The 20,853-nt window shown below is 39.9% G+C and overlaps 7 protein-coding genes across 9 annotated transcripts; 4 read left to right on the top strand and 3 right to left on the bottom strand.

The window, feature by feature from the left end:
• Nucleotides 1-106: 106 nt before the first annotated feature.
• On the top strand, nt 107-2,843 carry samd13 (sterile alpha motif domain containing 13). The gene is made up of 5 exons (XM_088394851.1): nt 107-264; nt 704-812; nt 1,007-1,049; nt 1,762-1,873; nt 1,960-2,843. Exons 2-5 carry the CDS (start codon nt 785-787, stop codon nt 2,101-2,103), a joined length of 327 nt encoding a protein of 108 aa, XP_088250977.1. The 5' UTR covers nt 107-264; nt 704-784; the 3' UTR covers nt 2,104-2,843.
• On the bottom strand, nt 2,821-5,411 carry uox (urate oxidase). The gene is made up of 8 exons (XM_088394848.1): nt 5,263-5,411; nt 4,938-5,150; nt 4,398-4,514; nt 3,929-4,007; nt 3,663-3,849; nt 3,450-3,573; nt 3,065-3,148; nt 2,821-2,995 (listed from the first exon to the last, which is right to left on the bottom strand). Exons 1-8 carry the CDS (start codon nt 5,281-5,283, stop codon nt 2,918-2,920), a joined length of 903 nt encoding a protein of 300 aa, XP_088250974.1. The 5' UTR covers nt 5,284-5,411; the 3' UTR covers nt 2,821-2,917.
• Nucleotides 4,402-8,880, top strand: dnase2b (deoxyribonuclease II beta). Of its 2 annotated transcripts, XM_088394847.1 has the most exons (7): nt 4,402-4,537; nt 6,300-6,460; nt 6,581-6,755; nt 6,977-7,055; nt 7,617-7,778; nt 7,950-8,147; nt 8,259-8,880. In XM_088394847.1, the coding sequence occupies exons 2-7, from the start codon at nt 6,366-6,368 to the stop codon at nt 8,591-8,593; spliced, it is 1,044 nt and encodes a 347-aa protein (XP_088250973.1). In that variant the 5' UTR covers nt 4,402-4,537; nt 6,300-6,365; the 3' UTR covers nt 8,594-8,880. The 2 variants fall into 2 exon arrangements, with proteins under 2 accessions (XP_088250973.1, XP_088250972.1); XM_088394846.1 differs by lacking the exon at nt 4,402-4,537 and having other exon boundaries at nt 6,226-6,460.
• A 152-nt stretch (nt 8,881-9,032) lies between these two features.
• On the top strand, nt 9,033-12,948 carry rpf1 (ribosome production factor 1 homolog). The gene is made up of 9 exons (XM_088394844.1): nt 9,033-9,370; nt 9,877-9,933; nt 10,577-10,657; nt 10,744-10,839; nt 10,920-11,073; nt 11,372-11,454; nt 11,592-11,773; nt 11,862-11,988; nt 12,124-12,948. The coding sequence occupies exons 1-9, from the start codon at nt 9,134-9,136 to the stop codon at nt 12,163-12,165; spliced, it is 1,059 nt and encodes a 352-aa protein (XP_088250970.1). The 5' UTR covers nt 9,033-9,133; the 3' UTR covers nt 12,166-12,948.
• Nucleotides 12,457-13,654, bottom strand: LOC148388371 (guanine nucleotide-binding protein G(I)/G(S)/G(O) subunit gamma-5). The gene is made up of 3 exons (XM_088394852.1): nt 13,445-13,654; nt 13,160-13,304; nt 12,457-13,079 (listed from the first exon to the last, which is right to left on the bottom strand). Exons 1-2 carry the CDS (start codon nt 13,523-13,525, stop codon nt 13,179-13,181), a joined length of 207 nt encoding a protein of 68 aa, XP_088250978.1. The 5' UTR covers nt 13,526-13,654; the 3' UTR covers nt 12,457-13,079; nt 13,160-13,178.
• Nucleotides 13,121-17,862, top strand: spata1 (spermatogenesis associated 1). 2 transcript variants are annotated; one of them, XM_088394839.1, is made up of 12 exons: nt 13,121-14,507; nt 14,596-14,702; nt 14,792-14,909; nt 15,012-15,065; nt 15,403-15,763; nt 15,853-15,982; nt 16,059-16,119; nt 16,197-16,314; nt 16,377-16,502; nt 16,588-16,763; nt 16,869-16,967; nt 17,051-17,862. In XM_088394839.1, the coding sequence occupies exons 1-12, from the start codon at nt 14,445-14,447 to the stop codon at nt 17,198-17,200; spliced, it is 1,563 nt and encodes a 520-aa protein (XP_088250965.1). In that variant the 5' UTR covers nt 13,121-14,444; the 3' UTR covers nt 17,201-17,862. The 2 variants fall into 2 exon arrangements, with proteins under 2 accessions (XP_088250965.1, XP_088250966.1); XM_088394840.1 differs by lacking the exon at nt 13,121-14,507 and having other exon boundaries at nt 14,668-14,702; nt 15,012-15,061.
• ctbs (chitobiase, di-N-acetyl-) lies at nt 16,806-20,768 on the bottom strand. The gene is made up of 7 exons (XM_088394843.1): nt 20,595-20,768; nt 19,382-19,520; nt 18,678-18,886; nt 18,439-18,610; nt 18,278-18,375; nt 17,958-18,119; nt 16,806-17,631 (listed from the first exon to the last, which is right to left on the bottom strand). Exons 1-7 carry the CDS (start codon nt 20,715-20,717, stop codon nt 17,443-17,445), a joined length of 1,092 nt encoding a protein of 363 aa, XP_088250969.1. The 5' UTR covers nt 20,718-20,768; the 3' UTR covers nt 16,806-17,442.
• Nucleotides 20,769-20,853: the final 85 nt, after the last annotated feature.

Below are 20,853 nucleotides of genomic sequence, written 5' to 3' on the forward strand. Positions count from 1 at the left end.
TTTTATGTAACAAAGAATATGTCACAATAAATCCTTTTTATTAGGAAAAAAAATGTTGATTTATTGTCATTGCGAGTGCGACAACAAAAAATCAAATCATGAAATAAACTTCACTTCCCATGATTCTCCAGTGACGTGGGCATGGGAAGCTGTGACGATAAGCAGCTAGTTGGCTTTGATTAATTTGTGATATTATCAAATGAATATCTTGCGTTTTTTGCTGGTGAAACACCACGGGGAATCGGGAACTTTTTGTCGTCACCCGTAAGTTGTTTAACTTGGACGACGCGTTATTGTCAAAAAAGGCGTCATTCAAAATGTGTTCGATTTTGTATTAGCAAAGCCAGCTAACTGTCCATGTTAGCTTGATAAATACGAAAAGGCAGTATTTGATTTTCGCTTTCGAGTTATTGTGATCGTTTTATCATTTCAGCTGCGTTGTATTTTGCTATTAAAATTACTCGACACTAATGGAAAAGCGTTAGGGTTTCCGTGTGTCTATTTTATCATTATTTTCAATTCAAGCATCATTATGAAATGTGAATTTTAAGGGCGTCATTTTCACACTCTACAGTTGTTCCGATGGTCGAAACTTACATAATAGCAGCTTTGTTAATACTCTTCCCGATCCATTTGCATGTCTTTACTTTTGACATTTGTCACCTGAACACTTGTTCCCTTCTCTTTTTTTTTATTCTAACAGAAACGTCGAGCAAGACTAAGAAAGGAGGATGTTTATCCTGCCAACCCTACTTTAAGATCAACACACACTAAAAACAATCTGATGAAAATTCATTGCAACGTTACTGATTGTAAGTCCAGTGCATTCATGTTGCTGCGTAATAGTTTATAATTGCTCGATAATCGCTGAATGTCTTTCGCTTCTGCCTGCATACTGTGACAACGAAGTGTGGACTTATTGTTTGATGCAAAATAATTTAAAGTTTGAGAGTACGTAGGGGTTGATTGATATTTCACAATGTACGTATCCTATGTTTTGTTGCAGCCGTCATGGAAGACAAGGCAAATGGTTCTGTTGACACCAAAAGGTACAGTTTCAGATAACTGAGAAGAAAGAGTGCTTGTTTTGTAGTCAGACGTGTGGCTTGACTCGAGTAAATGTAAAACGTAATTGATCTGATATTTACAACCCGAGTATTCATTGGAAAATTTCAATACCGTGTAAGTAATGCATATTTAAAAAAATATATTTCAAATGGCACAGAAATTATCAAATGAACAAAAATATGGAGAGGAAAAAAGCTAATTCAAATATTGCACAACAATATCACTTTATAACAATTATTTTTAAATAGCTGTTTTTTAAATAACTAAAGCAAATTCAACCATGGGAAATGGTCTGAGGTGAACTTTGTGTTCGCATAGACCTGATTTAGGGAAGAGAACCTTTTCTGTATAAACGTTTAATACACTACAATAAAAACAGCTTTAACATATAACCTGATTTTTTTTTTACGTAAAATAAATCTTTCACCCTTCCACCCTGCAAAAAAACCTGATGTTTTGCATTTGAACTCTGCTGTGCAAGTCAAGGCACTACTCGATTTTTTTTTTTTTTCCAGAGCACTCGCAGAGCGTACTGAGTGTTTTTCAGGAAACCTTAATTTGTGTACATTTCTGTTCTTTATATGTTTTTATATTTTGCACAGTTCTGTCTTTAATGATGATTCACTTGTCTGCATGTTTTTCAGAGTATGTTAAGTCTTGAATCTTGTAATGAAAAATATAGTCTCTCTGCAGCCCAGTAGAGAATGGCCAGCTTCCAGATCCAGCCAACTGGGCGGTCGCTGATGTGGTCAATTACTTTAAAGCGACAGGGTTTGAGGAGCAGGCCACGGCATTCCAAGATCAGGTTGAACTTGCCGCTCGCCTCCCTTTTGACTTCAAGACAACTAACTTGAGTGGCAATGAAAATAAAATGTCTTCACTTGTTGACAGGAAATCGATGGCAAGTCATTGCTCCTGATGACACGTAATGATGTGTTGACGGGCCTGTCGATAAAGCTGGGCCCAGCCCTAAAGATTTATGAGTATCACGTGAAGCCGCTGCAAACCCAACACCTAAAGAGCAACGCCTGTTAGCACGTCACCAGGAGCTCGATATTCTCCCACCTCAGTGACAATCGACGACTCCCAACCAGCTATCCGTTGGCAGAGACTCCTCTGGCCGTATGGCACCTTAAAACTGGATCAGTTTCACGATGTTTTTTCGAAGCGTGCAGAACCCCAAACACGGATATGGGGTCTAATGAGCTGTTTAGCTGTTTTTATTTCTGCTGCTTCAGATTTGTATTTTATTTTTTATTCGTCATGTTTTATTTAAGATTTGAATTCTTATTGAGGATGGTTTAACATCTCTAATTTGTTTGTGTAGATTGTGTTATATGTTTGTGTGAGTATCATGAACTTGTGATGGTTTTAAAAATTGTAAATAAGATGATATATAATTGAAAACACTTTGATATGGCAGAAATTACAGATGTGGTATTGTTGAATATGTCCTAAGAAAAAAAAAAAAGTCAAATGCATGCTCTACAATGCGCTGAGTCCATGCCTTGCCACTTGGCTGGAAATATGCAGTTTTATATTTTCCCCAGATACAACAAGACAAACTCAAAAGGTCCTGCTCGGTTCTTTGGAAAGTGAAATGTGTGTATAATGATGATGTCCCTCCTTGCCTGTGGTGCTTCAACTTGTTTGAAAAAAAAAAAGACTAATCAGGTGTGCGTGTGGTTTTGACCTTGTGCAACACTGGATGGAGTTTGAATATTTCACTCAAAGACTTGCAATAAACGGTGCTCTTTTCTCACCAAAGAACAACACGTTTATTAGTGGTTGTTACTGAGACTATAAATCATCAATGCCGCCAGCATATTATTTATTTGTGCTTATGTCTTCACAGCCTGGCGTGCTTCCTACGCAGTGTCCCTGTGATGTTGCCCGAGGGGTTGTCAAGAGGAAGAAGAACCTGTGTCTGTAAAAAAAATAAAAAAAGGTCAGCTAACAAATTAAATCACAATTGACCGCAACCAAACTCACTTACTTCACCCTTGTTCTCAATGCCCATTCTTGTCAAGTCGATTGTGAAGTAATGTTTGTTGGGCATGATGATCTCAATTTCCTCCACCTGTAAGTGGATACACACATGAGGTGGGAGACAGTGACTGACAGTGATCTTTGTTTTTTTTCTTACAGGCACTTGTGTCTCTATAAAGTGGCAGAACCATGTGATTTCATCAAAGAAAGGTAATGATAAAACAGCCAGCAATTTATAATGAACACTAAAGGGCAGAGGGCACAAAGAATGTTTAAATGGCAGAAATATTCTTTATTGGTAGTATTGTCATATTTAAAAATTAATTCAAAAGTCTCGGTTCTAAAAGTTTATTTTTGTTTGGTGCTCTATAATTTGTGAAATGTGGCCTTACCTCGGGAGTCCGAGTGAGGACTAGGACTTCTGTATCATAAAGGGTCTTCTGCACAGAAGGCGAGAACTCTCCATGGTCAAAGGGGCCTGCAAACTTCTCAATGATCGTATCTTTGACACATTTCCTATCACAAGAAGGCTGAATTTAGATGACATATCAAAGCAGTACATTGCTTCATGTATGTAATGATCCAGAATTGGATCATTTTATTACCATACAGCATCAAAGTTGACATCTTGAACCTTGTTGTAGCGCCACCTAGCACAGACAGTGGTACAGAAACACCTGTCCGTGGCCTCTTGCAGTGTGGTAAAGCGGTCACGGAGGAAACCCACAAAACCAGATTGAGTGGTTTTGAGCACCTTCATGTCCTTGAGTCCACCGTGGACCACCGGAATGCCTGAATAGGGGATAGTGAAAGAGTGAGTGAGGGGAGTGCCAATCACAATAATAGGAAATAAAACAGAAACGTTAATTACCATTGAGATGTTGTTCGATATCGCAGAAGCGGATGGCTTCCGGGCTGTTAATGAAGGCGTGGACATGTTCAACTCCATTCTAAAAGAGGGAAACAAAAATTTTGACTTGATTTGCAAGTTTCTGAATAAACCATTTTGTTTCACTTTCATGTTTATTACAATGACAAGTGTGCAACTCTCCACCCTCTGTGTTGTCTTTGTGTTAAAATAGTACCCAAGTATACAGCACAATTACTCAACAAACCTTTATTGGTCTGTTGCCATAAAGGTTTGTTATTTAACATTTTGTATTACACCAATGTTCATGATTATTCTGAGAACTATGCTCAAATCATTTATCTCAAAAGTTAATCAATGTGGGTTTTTGATAATACCAGAGTTACTCATTGAAAAAAAAGTGGCTTTAGATCATGATGAAAAACACTGAAGAAAACCAATGAGTTAACCATAATTATTTTGTTTCCCTCACCTTTTCCAGCCTTCTCCATGGTGCCTCCTCCATGTAAATTTTGGCCCTCAACACATGGTTGAAAGAAGTCAAGAAATGGTGACAAAGATCCAAAGAAAACTGCTCAATAGTCTTCACCTTAACACAAAACACAATGTGAGGTAGGTCATATTTTTACACAGTACACATTTACTCCCTAAACCACAACCACAAATTAATAATCAGATTTAATATTGTTTGTGGGGACAAAGCGGTAGAGAAAATGGATGGATGCCTGTATAATTGAATAAATACATAATGCCATTAAATACAATGTTACAACAGTATACTACTAGTAAAAGTACAAGACTCAATAAATTCTACATATGTGTTCATTTTAGGGAAAATTTACATTTGGTAGGGTTTGTGGTTACAGGTTCTAACGCTACCGAAAGAAATGGCTCTAGAATGCACCCAGAATTTTTCAGTTCAGTTCTTAAAGTCAGTTTCACCAAGCAACCTGAAATTAGTGTGAATCCGCAAAAGTCAAGAAAGAATGGTAGGTTGCGATGGTTCACCTACCTCCTTCAGTTTGGCCAAGGCATGGACGGTGTTTTTGATAGTGTCAGTAGGGATGATGTCCGAGTTGTCTCCAGTGAGATAATCCTTACGTGACTTGAGAGTGAGCTCCACATCTGCCTTGAGCTCAATGATATCATGTTGGTCCCCCTGTCTCCTGATGCACAGCACCTTCACGGTGTTCTTGCCGTAGCCCGTCCGCACAAATTCAACATTCTGCCACATGTGAACATTGTCATTGAGTCCAGGGATGGTTTCTAGCTTGGAAAATGTCTTAGCTTCTTGAAGGTTGCAGGTTGCAAAATTAAAATGTGTATAGAATGGTTACCTGATTGGCAGAACTTGCCATGTTGTCTTCCCTTCAGCTGATCGTCAACCAGTGGCACGGTTTTAGCAAACAAAAAAACTTGCTTGACAGGTAGAGGAGGTTTTGAAGAGGAGGAGTTTTCATCTTTGCCCCCTGGACATCAGAACATTCTTTAGTTCCACTTAACTAATTCACACACTGCACAAATACAGTCCCATCCAGAAATGTTGGAACGACGAGGTCAATTCTTTGTCGTTTACTGAAGATATCTGAGTTCCAGATCAAAAAATGAATATCGGACAAAGGTTTAAAATTTCAGATTTCCATCCATTTTCTATACCGCTTGTTCACGGGCGTGCTGGAGCCCAACCCAGCAGGGGACATCCTGAATCGGTTGCCAGACAATCGCAGGGCACACAAAAACAAACAACCATCCGCACTCACACTCACATCTACGGGCAATTTGGAGTGTCGTACCATGCATGTTTTTTGGGATGTGGGAGGAAACCGGAGTGCCTGGAGAAAGCCCACACGGGGAGAACATGCAAACTCCGCTCAGAGTGGGCTGGAGGTGGAATCGAACCTGCACCCTCCTAACTGTGAGGTGGCTGTTCTAACCACTGATCCGCCATTTTCAGATTTCATTTCTTGGTATTTACAACTCAACATGTTACATCACTCCGTGTGCTAAAAAGAAGTTTGGAGCCACCCATTTTTTAAGTGACCACATGTTTTCATGTGAATAACATCTATTTTTTTGTTGGCATAACCTTTACTTGCAATAACTGCATCAAGCCTGTGACCCTTTGACTTCATCAGACTGTTGCATTCATTATTAGAAATGCTTTTCCAGACCTTTACTGCAGCGTTTTTCAGTTCTTATTTGTTCTGGGGTTTCCCATATAGAATGAAGTATTGTAAACACCTCCCAAAGTATTATAATTACTACAGAGTCAGCCAAACTTGGGTCATGGGACTCATCCGCTTCAGTTCCCCTTTTGCATTGTGTTGGAGCTGTGCAGTAACCACTTGCAAAATGGTTTTCTCATCGGCCATAGGTGCAGAGGAGGTTTAAATTTGTGTTTCGGGGTAGTCGACTCTGCTGAAAACACCAAAAGGTCACAATGGCACCAACATCAAGTATTTTTATTCTTTTGGCCCTCGCTGTGTGTGATGCTGCTATTTCCTGCCAGAATGAAGATGGCCAGCCTGTCGATTGGTGAGGCAATTCATGCATTAATAATATCCTCACTCAGTCTTAATCGATAAATTTCTTATTTTGTATATTCTGAACATTTGAGTATATTTTGTCATGAAACCACTGTCTAATCTGCTGCAGGTTCATCATCTACAAACTGCCAAGATACAAAATTGGCGAGGTGGGTAGCGGCGTAGACTACATGTACCTGGACCCCTCCTTAGACACCTGGCAACTTAGTAAATTCATGGTTAACACTAGTCAAGGAGCCATCAGCAACACTCTCAACCAGCTTTACAGCAAAGCCATTAACAAGGTGATGTTCTTTTTTTCCTTCATTCTTATACTCTCAAGAACCACTTTTACATCTTAGAGGAAGCATTCACTTTTTTCAACAGGGAACTGTAGCTTCTGCTATAAAATGCTAATAATAGCACTTCTTTATACCGTTAACACTGTAATGAAATATCTATCTAAATAGACGGGAATGGGACTTTTACATTTCGACATCCTGAAAATGTGCTGTATTTTCCGCAGTCTAGCGGCTTTGTTTATGCCTTCTACAATGATTCACCACCTCTCCTCAAATACATGCGAGGATATGGACATACAAAAGGTACAGTAGAAAAGAAGCTATGATTTTCTTGGGTGGGTACCCGAGTGATTGGTGTTAAATAGTCGATGTGAAGAGGAAATCTCTGCAGTACCTTGGATAATTCGGAGGATTATTATGTTTTCCAGACACGGAAATAAGCTTCTAAATTTCGTTCTGGGGTAAAACTGTAAATCATCTATAACGTTTTGAAAAATAGGTTTTCAATTATGGCTGTTTTAGGAGGATTATATAAGACATGACAGCATTGTAGAACTTTTGAAAGAAATTTTGAAATATGTCTTTTGAAAGACATATTGACTTTGATCACTGATGGTTCAGTTCATTCAAGGTAAATGGCATGCAGTTTTGTAATTGTCAGATTTTCTAACGTTAATGTTTGATTATGGTTTTGTTACCCAAGCTAAATGTTAAGCTATTTGGCTTGTTATCCAACCAACTATAACATCACCTTTTTTTTTTTAACCTCTAAAATTTGCATCCATGAATGCAGCTCTCCGTTTTTCAGTTTTTCCTGAACACATCGTACATTCAAATTTTTTTTTTTTTTCTTGCTTCCAACAGGGGTACTGCTATTTGACTCTTCCCAGGGCTTCTTGCTGTCTCACAGCATTCCCCATTTCCCTTCATTCCCAGAGATGGGATACCTCTACCCATCCTCTGGCAAAGTCAATGGCCAAACAGCTTTGTGTGTTAGCCTCCACTATGACCAATTCGTCCATGTCAGTGAGTGAACCCCGAAGAAAGAAAAGACCTTTTGCACATCATGCTAAACAAGGAATGTACCCCACCTCCACACACACATTCTTAATGTTTTCTATTATCTTATCTGGACATCTAATTAGCCAGTATGAATATTTGTTAAAGCTAGTTCTCTTTGATTTTTCCCAATGATAGCACAGCACCTGGTGTATCTTTTCCCACGATTCTACAACTGCTCCGTCCCTCCTGCATTTGCTAGCAAACTGCCTCAATTGGCCCAGTTATGTGCAGGCCAAAGGCCAGAAGCGCCTTCGGACAAGAGAATGGACCAACTCCTTTCTTTGCAAGGAGAGAAGTTTTTCACTTTTGCCAAATCCAAACATTTTGTGGATGGTAAGTTACATTTCTTGGTCAGCGTTATGTACACTAATATCAGACAAATGTATCTGTACTTTGCTTTGTTTTGTTTTGTTGACAAAACATTGATTTTTGCCTTCCATCCAGACATCTATACTGGCTGGGTGGCTCAGGTCCTAAAAGCGGACTTGATGACTGAGACCTGGCAGAGACCAGACCACGAGCTGCCTTCCAATTGCTCCTTGCCCAATCACGTCATGAACATTAAGAGAATCCGTCTTCCCAAATCTGCCCCATTCCATTCCAAGTACGACCACTCCAAGTGGTGCGTGTCGTGGGCTTATGAGAAGCAATTGACCTGCTTGGGAGACCTGAACAGGGAGGTACTTCAAATGTGGCGAGGTGGGGGACTAATGTGCTCCAACAACACATTGATTTACAAGTCTTTTAGACCTGTGGTGGACTGGTACATTGGATGCTGATTTGAAGGCCATCCTTGTATTGTTTGGAATGTTAGGGTCAATGTCTTTGAGTGTCTCTAGGAACCATGATCTATGAGCTTTAAGTTAATCAATCTGTCAGGTTCCTACTGTTGTTAATTGATCAATTGCTTTTTAATATTTTTTTCAGGGAGGCAAATTCTCTAAATGTCACCTCCTGCATTCATGAAATTATGGTACAGTTATAATTTTCTCCAAGACATCAACAATCAATTCACCCAATCGACAATGTACTTTTAAAATGAATAATAAATGATAATTGTGCCTAGGCCCAGTATCGTTATACTGTTTTGTGTTATTTTAGAATCAAATTAATTTGGTGAACCTGCTTCACCCCCATAGTTCAGTTCAGGCCGGTGCATTTTTACACCCTCCTCGCCACTAGGAGTCGGACATGTTCAACAAGGGAGCAAATGTTGTGATCCGGATGTGAACGGAAGTTGCGGAAGCAGCTTCCGCAGGAGGCCAGCATCCACGCGCGTGAAGAATATTCCCCGTCTCCGTAAACATTGCTCGACCAATATGGATATCACTGAAGTTCCTGTGACGCGGAAAGGCAAAAGCAAGAAAAAGAAGGATACAAATGATGAGGCGAACAGTGCGGAACAGACAGACAAGATGCAAACCGACGTCGTCGAAGTGAAAGAAGAGAAGACCGAGGCAACTGTCGCCTTCCCACCAATGTTCAGTTTGTCTGAAATCAAGAATAAACAGCGAAGACACTTAATGTTTATAAAACACAAGCAAGAGAAAAGAAAGGTAAAGTCTGGGAATGCTACGTGTAAATAACGATTCAATGAAAAGTAAAATGAAGTTGTAATATCCAACTTCTATGAATTTTGTTGGCTTGCTAAAATGTTGTTTCATAACAAGTCACTTAAGCATGCGAAAAGCGTAAAACCTTGAATGTGACCTCTGCATCCATTACAACCTGGTGATCCTGAAAGGGGGATCCTTCCATCTGTGGTCCCTTCTCAAGGTTTCTCATTTTCCCCTGGCAGGGTTTTTTTGAGTTTTTCCTTGCCCTTTTGGGAGCTTAAGATCAGGGGATGCTTTGAGAATAATTGTCAATTTTGGCTATGTGAAGCCCTTTGAGACTGTTTGTGATTTAGGGCTATACAAATAAACTTGACTTGACTATAAATGTCAATTTTCGAATAACACCAAACTAACATTCACAACTTATAGCTGTTTGTTTACATTCTGTCGTCCTTTTAATTATCTTACCGATGTCAGTGCAAACAATGTTTCTCTTTGTATTTCAGCTAAAGCTCGAGCTGAAGAAGAAGAGGAAAAGACAAGAAAAACTATTGGGTAACAAGGTGAGTTTTCTCAATTTTGGTATTCATAATAGTGAAATAATTCAATGGCATTTCAAAGCTGCTTGAATATTCTTGATACTGGGAAAAGTGTTAGGGTTGACAAATTATTTTGATCGTATGATTATGTTGGAATGTTGACTATAATTATTAACTTTGTTAAAAGCTTCCACCTTACCTTGACTGGTTGAAACTTTCCACTTCTCTGAAGTTGTTGAAACTTTCCAAATGATGTGCAAACATTCTTGCTTAGTTAGTTATCCAAAATGCGCCACTAGTATCTGTTTCCACAACCTTGTAAAACAAAGAGCTGAATACTGATTAACCAGTTTTTACCCCCAAAACCTGTTCACTCTCACCCTCTCGATTGATATTTCCTTGCAAGAGCCAAAAGTTAGACGGCTCTCAAGCACCTCTGTACCATACAGGGTGCTGATGGCTTTCTCCACTTGCAAGTGTAAAATGGGCAAACTATCTCGCGTGTAGTTCTTGCATTAAAGGTAGAGTGGGGGAAAACTCTATCAAAAAGTGTGTTTAAATATTGGTCTAAAATATTCATCAAATTGAAAATATATAACAATCAACATGTTATAGTAGGTTCATTTATGTTTGGTAGTAATTTAGATTGTTTTGCACTCTTTTGAAGGCACCACCTAAACAGGTCCCCAAGACAATAGAAAACCAGAGAGTCTACGACGAAACAACAGTTGACCCGGAAGATGAAGAGGTATAATCATTCGTCATGCTCCCTTTAGTCTTCTCAGGTCATGTGATGGATTTGAGTTCATTCCTGTTATTTTGTTTCTTGTTTAGGTTGCATTTGATGAGGGAACAGATGAATTTTCTGCCTACTTCAACGGCATAACGAACCCCAAAGTGCTAATCACAACGTCAGACAGACCCAGAGGGGTGAGCCCATTTCTGTCCTTCATGCGAACACCAATTGTGTTTTTCCCAAATTCTGAACGCCATCCCCGTGTTTCTCGTAGAGGACGGTAAAGTTCTGCCACCAGCTGGCAACCGTGATCCCAAACGCGTACGTCTACTACAGAAGAGGCTTGGCTCTCAAGAAAGTTATTCCCCAGTGCGTTGCCAGGGACTTCACGTTCCTTGTTGTCGTCAACGAGGACCGCCAAGTGCCGAGTATCCTTTTGCCGGAGAAGTGTTTGCTGTGTGTTTACGATGCACAATTGATAACACTGATTTCGGCGAATCTTTATTATTCTATTCAAGAGGTTACTGTCACGTTTCTTGCCAGATATTGTTCTGGCATGCATATTCTAATGCTTCACTCATTTTCCAGGTTCATTTGGCTGTTTTATAGCTTTTACAAATGCCGTGGTTAAAAATATATTACGATTTAACGTCGTTAGCATACAATGAGGCACCATAATAAAAACAAAACACAAAGTATTTTATGTGCCTTAACTCTAACTCTAAGATGGTTTGGTTCTTTGTCACCTGCCTGAAGGACCCACTGCACACTTCAAGGTCAGCAGTGTTCGACTACGAAAGGAAATGAAGGCAAGTTTATTTTTCAGCATTTCAAGCGGTCATATCGTCTTTATTGCAGAGAGAGTTTCTAGAAATAGTTAAATCTTTTGTGAAATGGCCATGTTGTCCTTTTGCCAACACACGAGTGTGCTGTTTTGCATCTATAGAGACGAGGTAAGGAGCCAACAGAGCATCACCCAGAGGTGATCTTGAACAACTTCACCACACGTTTGGGCCACACCATCGGCCGGATGTTTGCTGCCCTTTTCCCCCAAAAGCCCAATTTTGTGGGTCGCCAAGTGGCCACCTTCCACAACCAAAGAGACTTCATATTTTTCCGATTTCACAGGTGAACGTCAGATGAGCAACTACACACTCTGTCCCTAGATTGGTGTGATTTCATGAACGCTTACCCTCTGATTGTTGTGTATCTCAAGATACATCTTCAAAAATGAGAAGAAGGCCGGCATTCAGGAGCTGGGTCCTCGATTCACGCTTAAGCTTCGCTCTCTGCAGAAAGGCACCTTTGATTCCAAGTTTGGCGAGTATGAGTGGGTCCTCAAGGTAAGAGCGCACGTGTTTTATCTTAAAAAGTAGATGTTGGATTAATTATGGCAGTTCTGTGTTTTTATATTTGCACGTACTTGATTTGGTCGCAAAGTTCAAAGGCCTCATCACGTGTTTTCCTTTTGTTTGTAGCGCCATGAAATGGATGCCTCCAGGCGCAAATTTCAACTGTGAAAACAAAATCATCTCTCCTCTGGTAATTGCGCAAGGACTGATCCGTTGATCCCACAATTGTTTGCTTTTATTCAAAATGACTACATTGTGCTTATCATGGATTTTTGAAACTTATTGACCAAACTGCTGACGCAGTTACCCTATACAGACAAACAGATGCTCTGCGTTTTAGTCACTCTCACTTGAACGATGATAAATACCGACATTGGGTTAACTATTTGATGAGTTTTCTAATTGGTTTGTTGCAGAACAAAAACATTTATGAAAAGATCATTTTCAGAGAGCAAGAGGGAAATGTGTGAACATTTATTTTAAGTCAGCAATGGCCACTGCACAACAAGGCATGTTTGGGGGGTATGTGGTTAGTTGTTGTTTTTTTTTATGCACAGAAAGTCCACAATTGACGATGCACACAACATAATGGCGTTTCTGGGTTAGAATCGGCAAAGCAGCAAAAGAATATCAGCGGCATAGAGGCTCACTTTGTTAGTTGTGTTTTTTTTATTTCTGACCGAGGAGTCTTTGATATAACGTCATAATTATCACATTTTGAGTTTACATGTGCAGTGGCATAACAATAGCCGCACAAAGCCTCTTATGTTACATTGCGATTGAAATGGGTAATTTATTTATAGCCTGGAAATGTTTTCCAAACAAATATTTACTGTAATTATAACTGCACGACAGCGTAGGTTCTGACTTGGACACATGAGAAAACAAAGGACTCCCCAACTCCTTATAAGTTGTTAATCATGCATAAAACTTGTCTTGTAAGTACCTGAAGATGTTTACTATTGTTTTTTCAGTTTTTTTTTTTTTTTTAACAAAGGTTAAGAATATATTTAGTTGCAAATTTCCCTAACACTCTTGAGGTGATTCCAGCCCATCTTCAAGACGCACCACACTCTAAAGACCTGTAGAAAATTTGCAAACGTGAAATCTTAGAAAAGAATTATCAATGTTGTTGAAAATGAAAAAACTGAGCGGGACTCACAGGGCCCAAGGCGTCGCCGTTATAGGAAGGAGCAGACTTTCTGAGGTCTGAACGGGTTACTACTGGAGGACATACCAGTGAGCAGCGGATCATGCTGGGCGTTCTGGAGACAAAACTGCTGTAGGTCATTCGCGGCCAGGGACACCTGGTGATAACCCAAGATGAGCATTTACTTGATAGCTTCAAAACAAACGAATCTATTAAATTCCAAAGTCGATAAAAGCACATTTAGTCGAACCTAAACACTGGAGAAACGCCCTAACTACCATTCGGCGTAGTTTTTACCTTTACTCGGCTCATTCCCGCTTCAAAACGTAGCTGTTGGACAATTTTCTTCATCGCTACGATGCTGGATGACCCCGACATTTTCGTTTTTATTTTATCGGATCGGTTTTAGTTTCTGGAAAATGAGTAAAAGTTAAGTTGCAAAAACTTGTTGACAAGGGAGTGTCAAATCCGCTTCCGGTTTTCTGGGAGGTGTGTTTTGTAGTGGCGCCTTCAATGTCATGCAATACTGTTGGATACTGAGTTCTCCTAAGAAGAACGCTGGAAAAAAAGTAGAATTCTCCAAGATGCTGATTCGATTTCTGTAATATATTCTTAAATATTTTTCATAATGATGGTGTAGTTGAAACAATTCAGAGATTTATTCTAGTTTTTGAAGAGGAATGTATGCGTCACTATAATTTCAGGTATTTCTGAACGCCACACTTGAACGTGGAAACTACGATAGCTCCCTCTAGTGGCGCAAATTATGACAATTGCACAAAAAATGCAGTGCAACAGAGCTCACCCTTCACTGTATATTAACAAAATAGGAAGTAAATTGAGAAACGTGCAGTATTCTTGTTTTGATACACTTAAAACCAGACAAATGTCTTTTTCCTTCAGTTTGTAGCAACAACAAGACAGTGGTGGGAAACACAACTACATTGCTGTTGCCTGTAGTTAAAAATTATTTTCATATATTTGTACTTAAAAGTATTTATTTTTATTCCTTTTTTACGTTTGCCCTGAGCATTTGAAAACGCTGTATTAGAAAGTACACTCCTATTTTTTTTTTATTTATAAAATAAGACCAAGGGAAATCAAATCTTAGTACAAGTACAAAAGTGTAACTAGTTTTGCTAACTCTGCAACCAGAGCAACCGATGCTGGCACTCTCATAAAAGAATCTCTAATGTGTGTGGAAAGCCACTCTCATGTCAAGTCAACCAACAAGAGGCCCACGTCTTTGTCGGGTCAAACACATCCTAAAAACTCTGTGTGAGGAGCTCAGTTGTGCATGACTGGCCGGATGAAGATGGAGCTGCCGTGTGAATCTGATAAGAGACCAATCAGTTGCAAGGTATGTTCATAATTGACTAAAGATAAATGATGTCATACTATACTCTGAGCACTTCTCCAATGTTTGGTTTGTGTGTGTATATGTTCAGTTTGTGGAGCTCCATGTTCTCTACGTACCAGACGATCAATGGAATGTGAAACTGAACAAAGTTCCTTCAGAAGCCACGGAGAGTTTCATATCTGCAGGCTTCATCAGGTCACATTTTTTGTTTTGTTGGGGTTCAGGATGGAATCAATAGAAAATTAAATTGAAAAAGTTGCGTTACACAAATTTTGCTTGTTTAGAGTTTACCCTGAGGTCACCCTGAAAGCTCTGAGAAGTGAACTGGGGGAGCTTCTGGGCACAGACAAGAACATGGACAAATTTTCCTTCTTGAAATGCGTGGGCCGAAGCTTGGCTATGGTGAGTGTGTCTGATGTCACATGATGCAAGAGTGGTTACAGGTAAGCGTGTTTGGGGTGTAACATCATATTTAACCTTTTGCTTTTTTTTGCTGTGTGCCAGGTCAAAAGCAAGCAGGAGAAGGATATAAAAGCCAAAACGTTCGCTCCACCGTATGTATGTAAAACATGATGAGTCATATTCCTTATTTATTTATTTATTTATTTATTTATTTATTTATTTATTTAACAACCCCTAATTGATATTATTACCCACGCCAAGCACATGTTTTTTTTTATTAGTACTATTACTACTTGTATTACTACTATTTTTTTCTTATTTTGGGTATCCTAAGTAAATATTTGCTGAGAAAAAGTAGATTGAAATCTTCTGAAGCAGGCGTCCATAAAGACTGTAATGCCAAAGAAGTTTAAAAAAAAAGTTAAATAACCACAAAGAAAATCTTGATTTCTTTTCATTCTATTTTATGTTATGACTGTGTACATGTTTCCAGGCCGCCCAGCCAGAGCTTTACCTGTTGCCCACAATGGAGAACCAGAGCAGCCTTTCCTCCCATTCGCTCAGCCCAGACACCAGCAGCAGCTCCCCAGACCCGCCGACCTACTACCCCCACAAGACGTGGGGCTCGCCAGCCGAGACAAAAGAGCCTGTGAAGTTCCCCCACATCCCCCAATCTTCCCACCAGCTTCTTCCCTCTTCTAGCTTGGAGGAGGAGGAGGAAGAGCATGATGAAGAGCAGGGTTACAGTTCCTCAGAGGGAGGACATGGTGGGGAGGAAGAAGGTAATAAGATTGAGTGGCATGAGACGGGGGAGCGTGACAAGAGAAAGTCCAACAATCAACCTCAAAATAAAGGTGAGACAAACATTAGGAGTAAAAGAGTCGTCATAAAGTCACAGTAAACATTTGTATTGTTGCTCCCCAAAAAAAAAAAATATAAAAAGGCGGCTTGGCTCAGGTGAAGGAGCATCCCCAAGAGGAAGAACCAAGATGTAGAAAGAAGAAACAAGGAAGCAGAGCAGCCAAAGATTCAGGAGCCGTGGAGTCGGTGGAGGATGGAGATTCAGACAGGCAGTGAGCTGAGCCCTCACCTCACTGTACACTGCACTTCTATAGAGATCCATAAACACCTTCTGCTCTTTTATCGTAGTCTCGGAAAATCACGAGATTTGTTCACATTTCAGTCGTTCAGGAGTAAAACAACCAGTGGGGTAAGAAATTCATCTTTTGTTTTGGTCATGCAACTGTATAAAAATTCATTTTTTTTTTTTTTTTCTTTGTCGTTAAGGTGGCAGAAAGCCCAGTTGTGCTATCCCGACCCATCCGCTGCATCTCCCCACCACCTGGTTTAGACTTGACCATGACAACCCACAAACCCATTATTTCCGCCGTCATCCCGTCTAATAGTAAGTTGTCGTGTCGGAAAAACATATTAGGTCACATTTGAAAGAGTGTTTGTCTCTTCTAGGAGAAGAACTTATAGAGGAAATCAAGTTGGTGAAGGAGGAAAGGAAACAATTAGAATGGAAAAGACAGGAGTTGCTCAGGAAAGGCAAAGATTTGTTGGCCCAGAACAGGCACCGCAGGAACCAAGGTGGTGGAAAACTTAAGAAGATAACCAAAAGGCAACAAACATGCACAGTCAACTTCTGTTTTGTTCTCTTCCACTGATTTTCAAGCCCGTGACAGCTGGAAAAAAAAGTATTTTGATACCAAGAAGGCCACTGGACCTTTGGAAGATGCGCTGAGGAATGTCAAGCAAGAACTGGAGACATTCTACGACAAGATCCTGCAACAGCTCCATGCCAGAGACAACAGAAGCAAGCTGCAAAAGCAAGGACAAGCCTCTGAAAAGGTACGCTGAAATTGATTGCAACAAACGTTACAATCTATGTAGTACAGTACAGTACATCGTAAATGTAGTTTATTTTGTTACTAAGTTGGCAACACCTGTGTTTAGAATGAGCTCATCATTCAGATCCTGACAGAGACCCACGACATCGACAATCTGAAAAGGATGGTGGAAGATGCCAAGATGAAGCTGGTGACTGAGATAAAGGTAAATCTTCAAGTAAAAATGCTTCATATAGTGAAACATCAGTGGTCCTTCACTGAATGTTATGTCAACAAACGCTTCCGTAGCTGAGGAAACAGGCTGCCACTGAACTGAAGGCACTGAAGGCGGAGCTGGCCCAGAAGAAGAGTCAGTTAGTCCGTCAGGGGCCTGTGACGTCGCTAAGCTTTGTGAACAGCACTCGAGACAAAACAAAAGTCCAAAACAGCTCCAACTGAGGAGGGCTTTTTTTTTTTTTTTTTTTTTTTTTTTACAGTAACACATGGCATAAAAAGTGAACACAGTGGAATGTTTGACACCAAATGACATTGAAAGGTGTCAGCAAAAAAAAAAAAAAGCAACAATAAAGCCTGCAGTGCAAGTATTTGTTTGAGGACTGAAAATGTTTTACGGTCACAAAGGTTCACATAGTAACAACGCAGCCGCTCGAAATGTCTAGAGCCCGTAAACTTTGGCCCAACTAGCATCCAAAGAGAGCATTCCACATCAATGCGCTCTGCTGCCTAGCAACCGGATCGTCGCTGTAGTCCAAAATGTTGCCATTCCACATGCCCACTCCTCTCAAACCTTTAGATTTCACAAACTCCGTCTTGAGGCAAATACTCTCCGGGTCATCATATCGAACTTGGTGAAACTTTCCTTCTGGGTCCTGCAAAGTGAGGGCAGAAAGCTGAGGTTGACTTTAAGATGAAAGTTTGACCGCTGTTTATAAAGCAGAGTACTAATCGGACTGAAAAAAAAATCTGGGAATCTGGATTTTCTGTGGCACCATGCTGCCTTTTACTGGTCAATTTTGGTACTACAAAAGACTTTGGAGTTGCAGGAGGAGACTCGCTATTGTTAGTGAAATTATGGTTATTAGGGTAAGTTATGTCCTCCTGTGTTGAAGTACCTGTTAGACCAGGTACATGTTCCCCTTGGTCATGTGTGGGGTGGTTTGAAATGAAAACACCTTAAAGCAAAACCAATGCATACCCAGTAATTGAAATAGGGCGCTTTCTGCTTGTCGTCCCACAACCGTCCTGACAACGAGCTGCCGACCTGCGTCATGATCCATCTGTAGGTTTTCTGTTTTCCAGCAGCATCGCTACATGGAGCGCCACGGAACGGCACTTTGGCAATAGAACAGATACCATCCTGGTGCACGGAAAGATTGTACATTTGCACTTGAGGAGGGCAGTCTTTAGCAAAAGCACCTTCTAAAGTCTAAAACAATGAAATATAATGCTAGGCATTTTTAAATATAAATATATTGCTAAATAATCATTGGGCAACCCTAGTTTAATGACTCCTACCTGTGAAAGGTTGAGACAAGGGTAGTCATAGCCGTACCATGGCACACCCATCACTAACTTCTGCGGAGCTATCTTCAAATTTAAATATTGATCATAGGCTGGAGAGAGACAGAGGAATTAATGAGTTAAGTTCAACCTTGACACTTAAGTGCACCACAAACCATTAATAGTTTGGTTAAGGGGGGCGTTGGCCATGGCGATGCAGTCCCCGAGTATTTGGCTCTGTTCATCGTAGGACATTACAAAAAGCAAATCGCAGGATTCTGCGATGGTGACGTAGTCATAGCAGCGCTTGTCGATACATTGGGGTGACCAGGCAACATCGAAGGACACCTAAAGAACAGAATTTGGTCAGCAGTGGAGGTTACCGGTATATCACGGGGAACAGTAACATGGTCACCTGAGAACCGGGAATCTCCCTGTGGAAAGCCTCAGTGGTTTCTTTAACCAGGTCCGTTAGGGCGTAGTACTCAGGCGACCCTTCGTCCACTGCTTGTTCAATGTCAATGTTGATTCCATCCATGAACTGACATTTGGCCAAGTTGACCTTCTCAGTTATCCAATCTGTCCTGTTCTTTTGGTCCACAATGTAAGCGAGCCGAACGTCACCTTTACGAAAGTTGGCACTAATGAGCATTGAACCGGAATTGTGACTTTACACTGGAAATAAATTGTTAGCTTACTAGCATAATTGCCAAAGGGCCATTCTACTAGTGATGAGAAAATGAAACTTCAAATGTGAACCACTTGTATTTTATGAATCCTTGAGATGACACTGTTGGTTTAAATAAAAAGGTTTGAGACATGGCAAGTCAGTGTATTTTACGCCGAATGTTGAACAGAGTGCCAATTAGAAGAGTTAAAAAAATGGTTCATGAGGCACATTTGAAGCTTCATTTATCTCTCACCGCTTTCTACCAAATTGGACACATTTGCAGCCCCATGAAATGCAATAAACAGATGCGTGATAAAAAACTGTAAAATATTCCTTTTCTTTTAATCAAGTTAAGTCTATTGCACATTGAACTAATTGCATATTTAATTAATATTAAAAGATTAATTCCTATTTTCAAAATGTATTTTAGGCTAACAATGTGTAAATACCTTTAAGTACGACGCGTGCTCCTTTCGAATGAGCGTGACACATGAGCTCCGCGTCGTATTTCCCAAATGTTGCCACTGTCGTCACCACGCTCCAGTTATATGATTTCCATGTCTTTCCGCCCACGTCGAACACAAACACCTGAGAGCACACACACCAAAATGTCAATTGTACTAAATTATTTATATTTATTTATGGATAATAAATTATGTATATTTAAAAAACCTCTCCTAAGTTGAACTTGTTTTCCTCATTCAATACCATGGGATCATCTTTTGGGTGAATCAGGAAGTGAAAACCCCTCAAAAAGCTGAGTTTTAATGTTTGATATTTATTACGTTTGTATGTAAAAGGGATTTAAAAGTATGGTGGCACAGAGAACTACACATCTCCCTCCCAGTTCTGCAGTTGGGAATTCAAATACCAGCTCAGGCATTCATGTGTAGGATTTGCATGTTCCCCTTTTGCTTGTATAGATTGTAATGATAATAAGTGGTATAGAAAATGGATGGGTGGAAATTACATTGGACAACAGTGAAATTTAATCAGAGGTGGCTTTATATCTCCCAAGCCACGCTTATTTTAAAAAATCTTTTTTATATAGCACATTGGGTTGAGCTGTTTTAATTTTTTGTTTTTAAATTTGACCTGTACAAGCTTCTGCAATTCAGATTATTACCATGCATAGTAATGTACTGCTAGGAAGTTTCAAGGGGAAGAAGAAAAAAAAATATGCATGATATGCAATTTATTGCATATTAGTTACATAATAATTACTTATTGTGAGAACCACTTTGTGACCGCGCAGGCCATCTGTAACGTTCTCAGGCGTACACCAAGAACTTCCTTTTTTTTTTCTATGCAAAAATTGTGTACAATATTAATCACGCTTGGAAAAATAGACATTAAAACAACATTAACGTTTTGAAAACTGGATGAATATGACATTTTCATACAAACGTTTGATACACTGCTGCGATCAGATTTGATCCGATTTTGATATCGGGAAAAACAACTACGACTAAGTAAATATATCTCATCAAGGCAATGTACAAAGCAGAACAACTTTCTCTAACTCGCATATTTTATTCGAACTATTTGTCACGATAGAGGACATCGTAATCTCGCTGTAAGGGATTCTGTGAGGGGATTATCACAGGAATTGATCATTTGATCAGGATATTCTTGAGAGTTTTAAGGGTCCAGCAAAAGTACCTCGAAATCTCTCTTGTCGCGTATCTGATGGCATAATTCGGCTTTCTCACACGGACACGGACAGGCGTCTGCCAAACCCAGCAAGCTTATTGACGATAAAAACACAAGTACGAAGGGTGACATTTTAAATCGAACTTCCGATAAAAACCGAGACACACTCGGAAGAGTTCGTGCTCTATGGTGGCTGATGAGGGACAAACTTTTATCCAGCGTATTCCTGTACAAAACAAGACTCTTGATAGACAAAAAGTATGTACTA

Source organism: Syngnathus floridae, chromosome 13 (genome assembly GCF_059516105.1).
Source record: "Syngnathus floridae isolate MCC-2025c chromosome 13, RoL_Sflo_1.0, whole genome shotgun sequence".
NCBI lineage: Eukaryota > Metazoa > Chordata > Actinopteri > Syngnathiformes > Syngnathidae > Syngnathus > Syngnathus floridae.

Excerpts from the sequence above, each read along its gene's own strand:
- spata1 (XM_088394839.1), top strand. The coding sequence starts at position 14,445 with ATGACTGGCCGGATGAAGATGGAGCTGCCGTGTGAATCTGATAAGAGA. Across the intron at positions 14,703-14,791 it reads ATATCTGCAGGCTTCATCAG|AGTTTACCCTGAGGTCACCC; the intron begins GTCACATTTTTT and ends TTGCTTGTTTAG. Across the intron at positions 16,968-17,050 it reads AGCTGGTGACTGAGATAAAG|CTGAGGAAACAGGCTGCCAC; the intron begins GTAAATCTTCAA and ends ACGCTTCCGTAG.
- ctbs (XM_088394843.1), bottom strand. The coding sequence starts at position 20,717 with ATGTCACCCTTCGTACTTGTGTTTTTATCGTCAATAAGCTTGCTGGGT. Across the intron at positions 18,611-18,677 it reads GGGAGATTCCCGGTTCTCAG|GTGTCCTTCGATGTTGCCTG; the intron begins GTGACCATGTTA and ends TCTGTTCTTTAG. Across the intron at positions 17,632-17,957 it reads CGCCCTATTTCAATTACTGG|GACCCAGAAGGAAAGTTTCA; the intron begins GTATGCATTGGT and ends CTCACTTTGCAG.
- dnase2b (XM_088394847.1), top strand. The coding sequence starts at position 6,366 with ATGGCACCAACATCAAGTATTTTTATTCTTTTGGCCCTCGCTGTGTGT. Across the intron at positions 6,461-6,580 it reads GATGGCCAGCCTGTCGATTG|GTTCATCATCTACAAACTGC; the intron begins GTGAGGCAATTC and ends AATCTGCTGCAG. Across the intron at positions 6,756-6,976 it reads ACAGCAAAGCCATTAACAAG|TCTAGCGGCTTTGTTTATGC; the intron begins GTGATGTTCTTT and ends TATTTTCCGCAG.
- samd13 (XM_088394851.1), top strand. The coding sequence starts at position 785 with ATGAAAATTCATTGCAACGTTACTGATT. Across the intron at positions 813-1,006 it reads TCATTGCAACGTTACTGATT|CCGTCATGGAAGACAAGGCA; the intron begins GTAAGTCCAGTG and ends GTTTTGTTGCAG. Across the intron at positions 1,050-1,761 it reads GGTTCTGTTGACACCAAAAG|CCCAGTAGAGAATGGCCAGC; the intron begins GTACAGTTTCAG and ends GTCTCTCTGCAG.
- uox (XM_088394848.1), bottom strand. The coding sequence starts at position 5,283 with ATGGCAAGTTCTGCCAATCAG. Across the intron at positions 3,149-3,449 it reads TCCTCACTCGGACTCCCGAG|GTGGAGGAAATTGAGATCAT; the intron begins GTAAGGCCACAT and ends ATCCACTTACAG. Across the intron at positions 2,996-3,064 it reads GCATTGAGAACAAGGGTGAA|ACACAGGTTCTTCTTCCTCT; the intron begins GTAAGTGAGTTT and ends TTTTTTTTACAG.
- LOC148388371 (XM_088394852.1), bottom strand. The coding sequence starts at position 13,525 with ATGTCGGGGTCATCCAGCATCGTAGCGATGAAGAAAATTGTCCAACAG. Across the intron at positions 13,305-13,444 it reads CGGGAATGAGCCGAGTAAAG|GTGTCCCTGGCCGCGAATGA; the intron begins GTAAAAACTACG and ends GGTTATCACCAG.
- rpf1 (XM_088394844.1), top strand. The coding sequence starts at position 9,134 with ATGGATATCACTGAAGTTCCTGTGACGCGGAAAGGCAAAAGCAAGAAA. Across the intron at positions 9,371-9,876 it reads ACAAGCAAGAGAAAAGAAAG|CTAAAGCTCGAGCTGAAGAA; the intron begins GTAAAGTCTGGG and ends TTTGTATTTCAG. Across the intron at positions 11,989-12,123 it reads AGTATGAGTGGGTCCTCAAG|CGCCATGAAATGGATGCCTC; the intron begins GTAAGAGCGCAC and ends TTTTGTTTGTAG.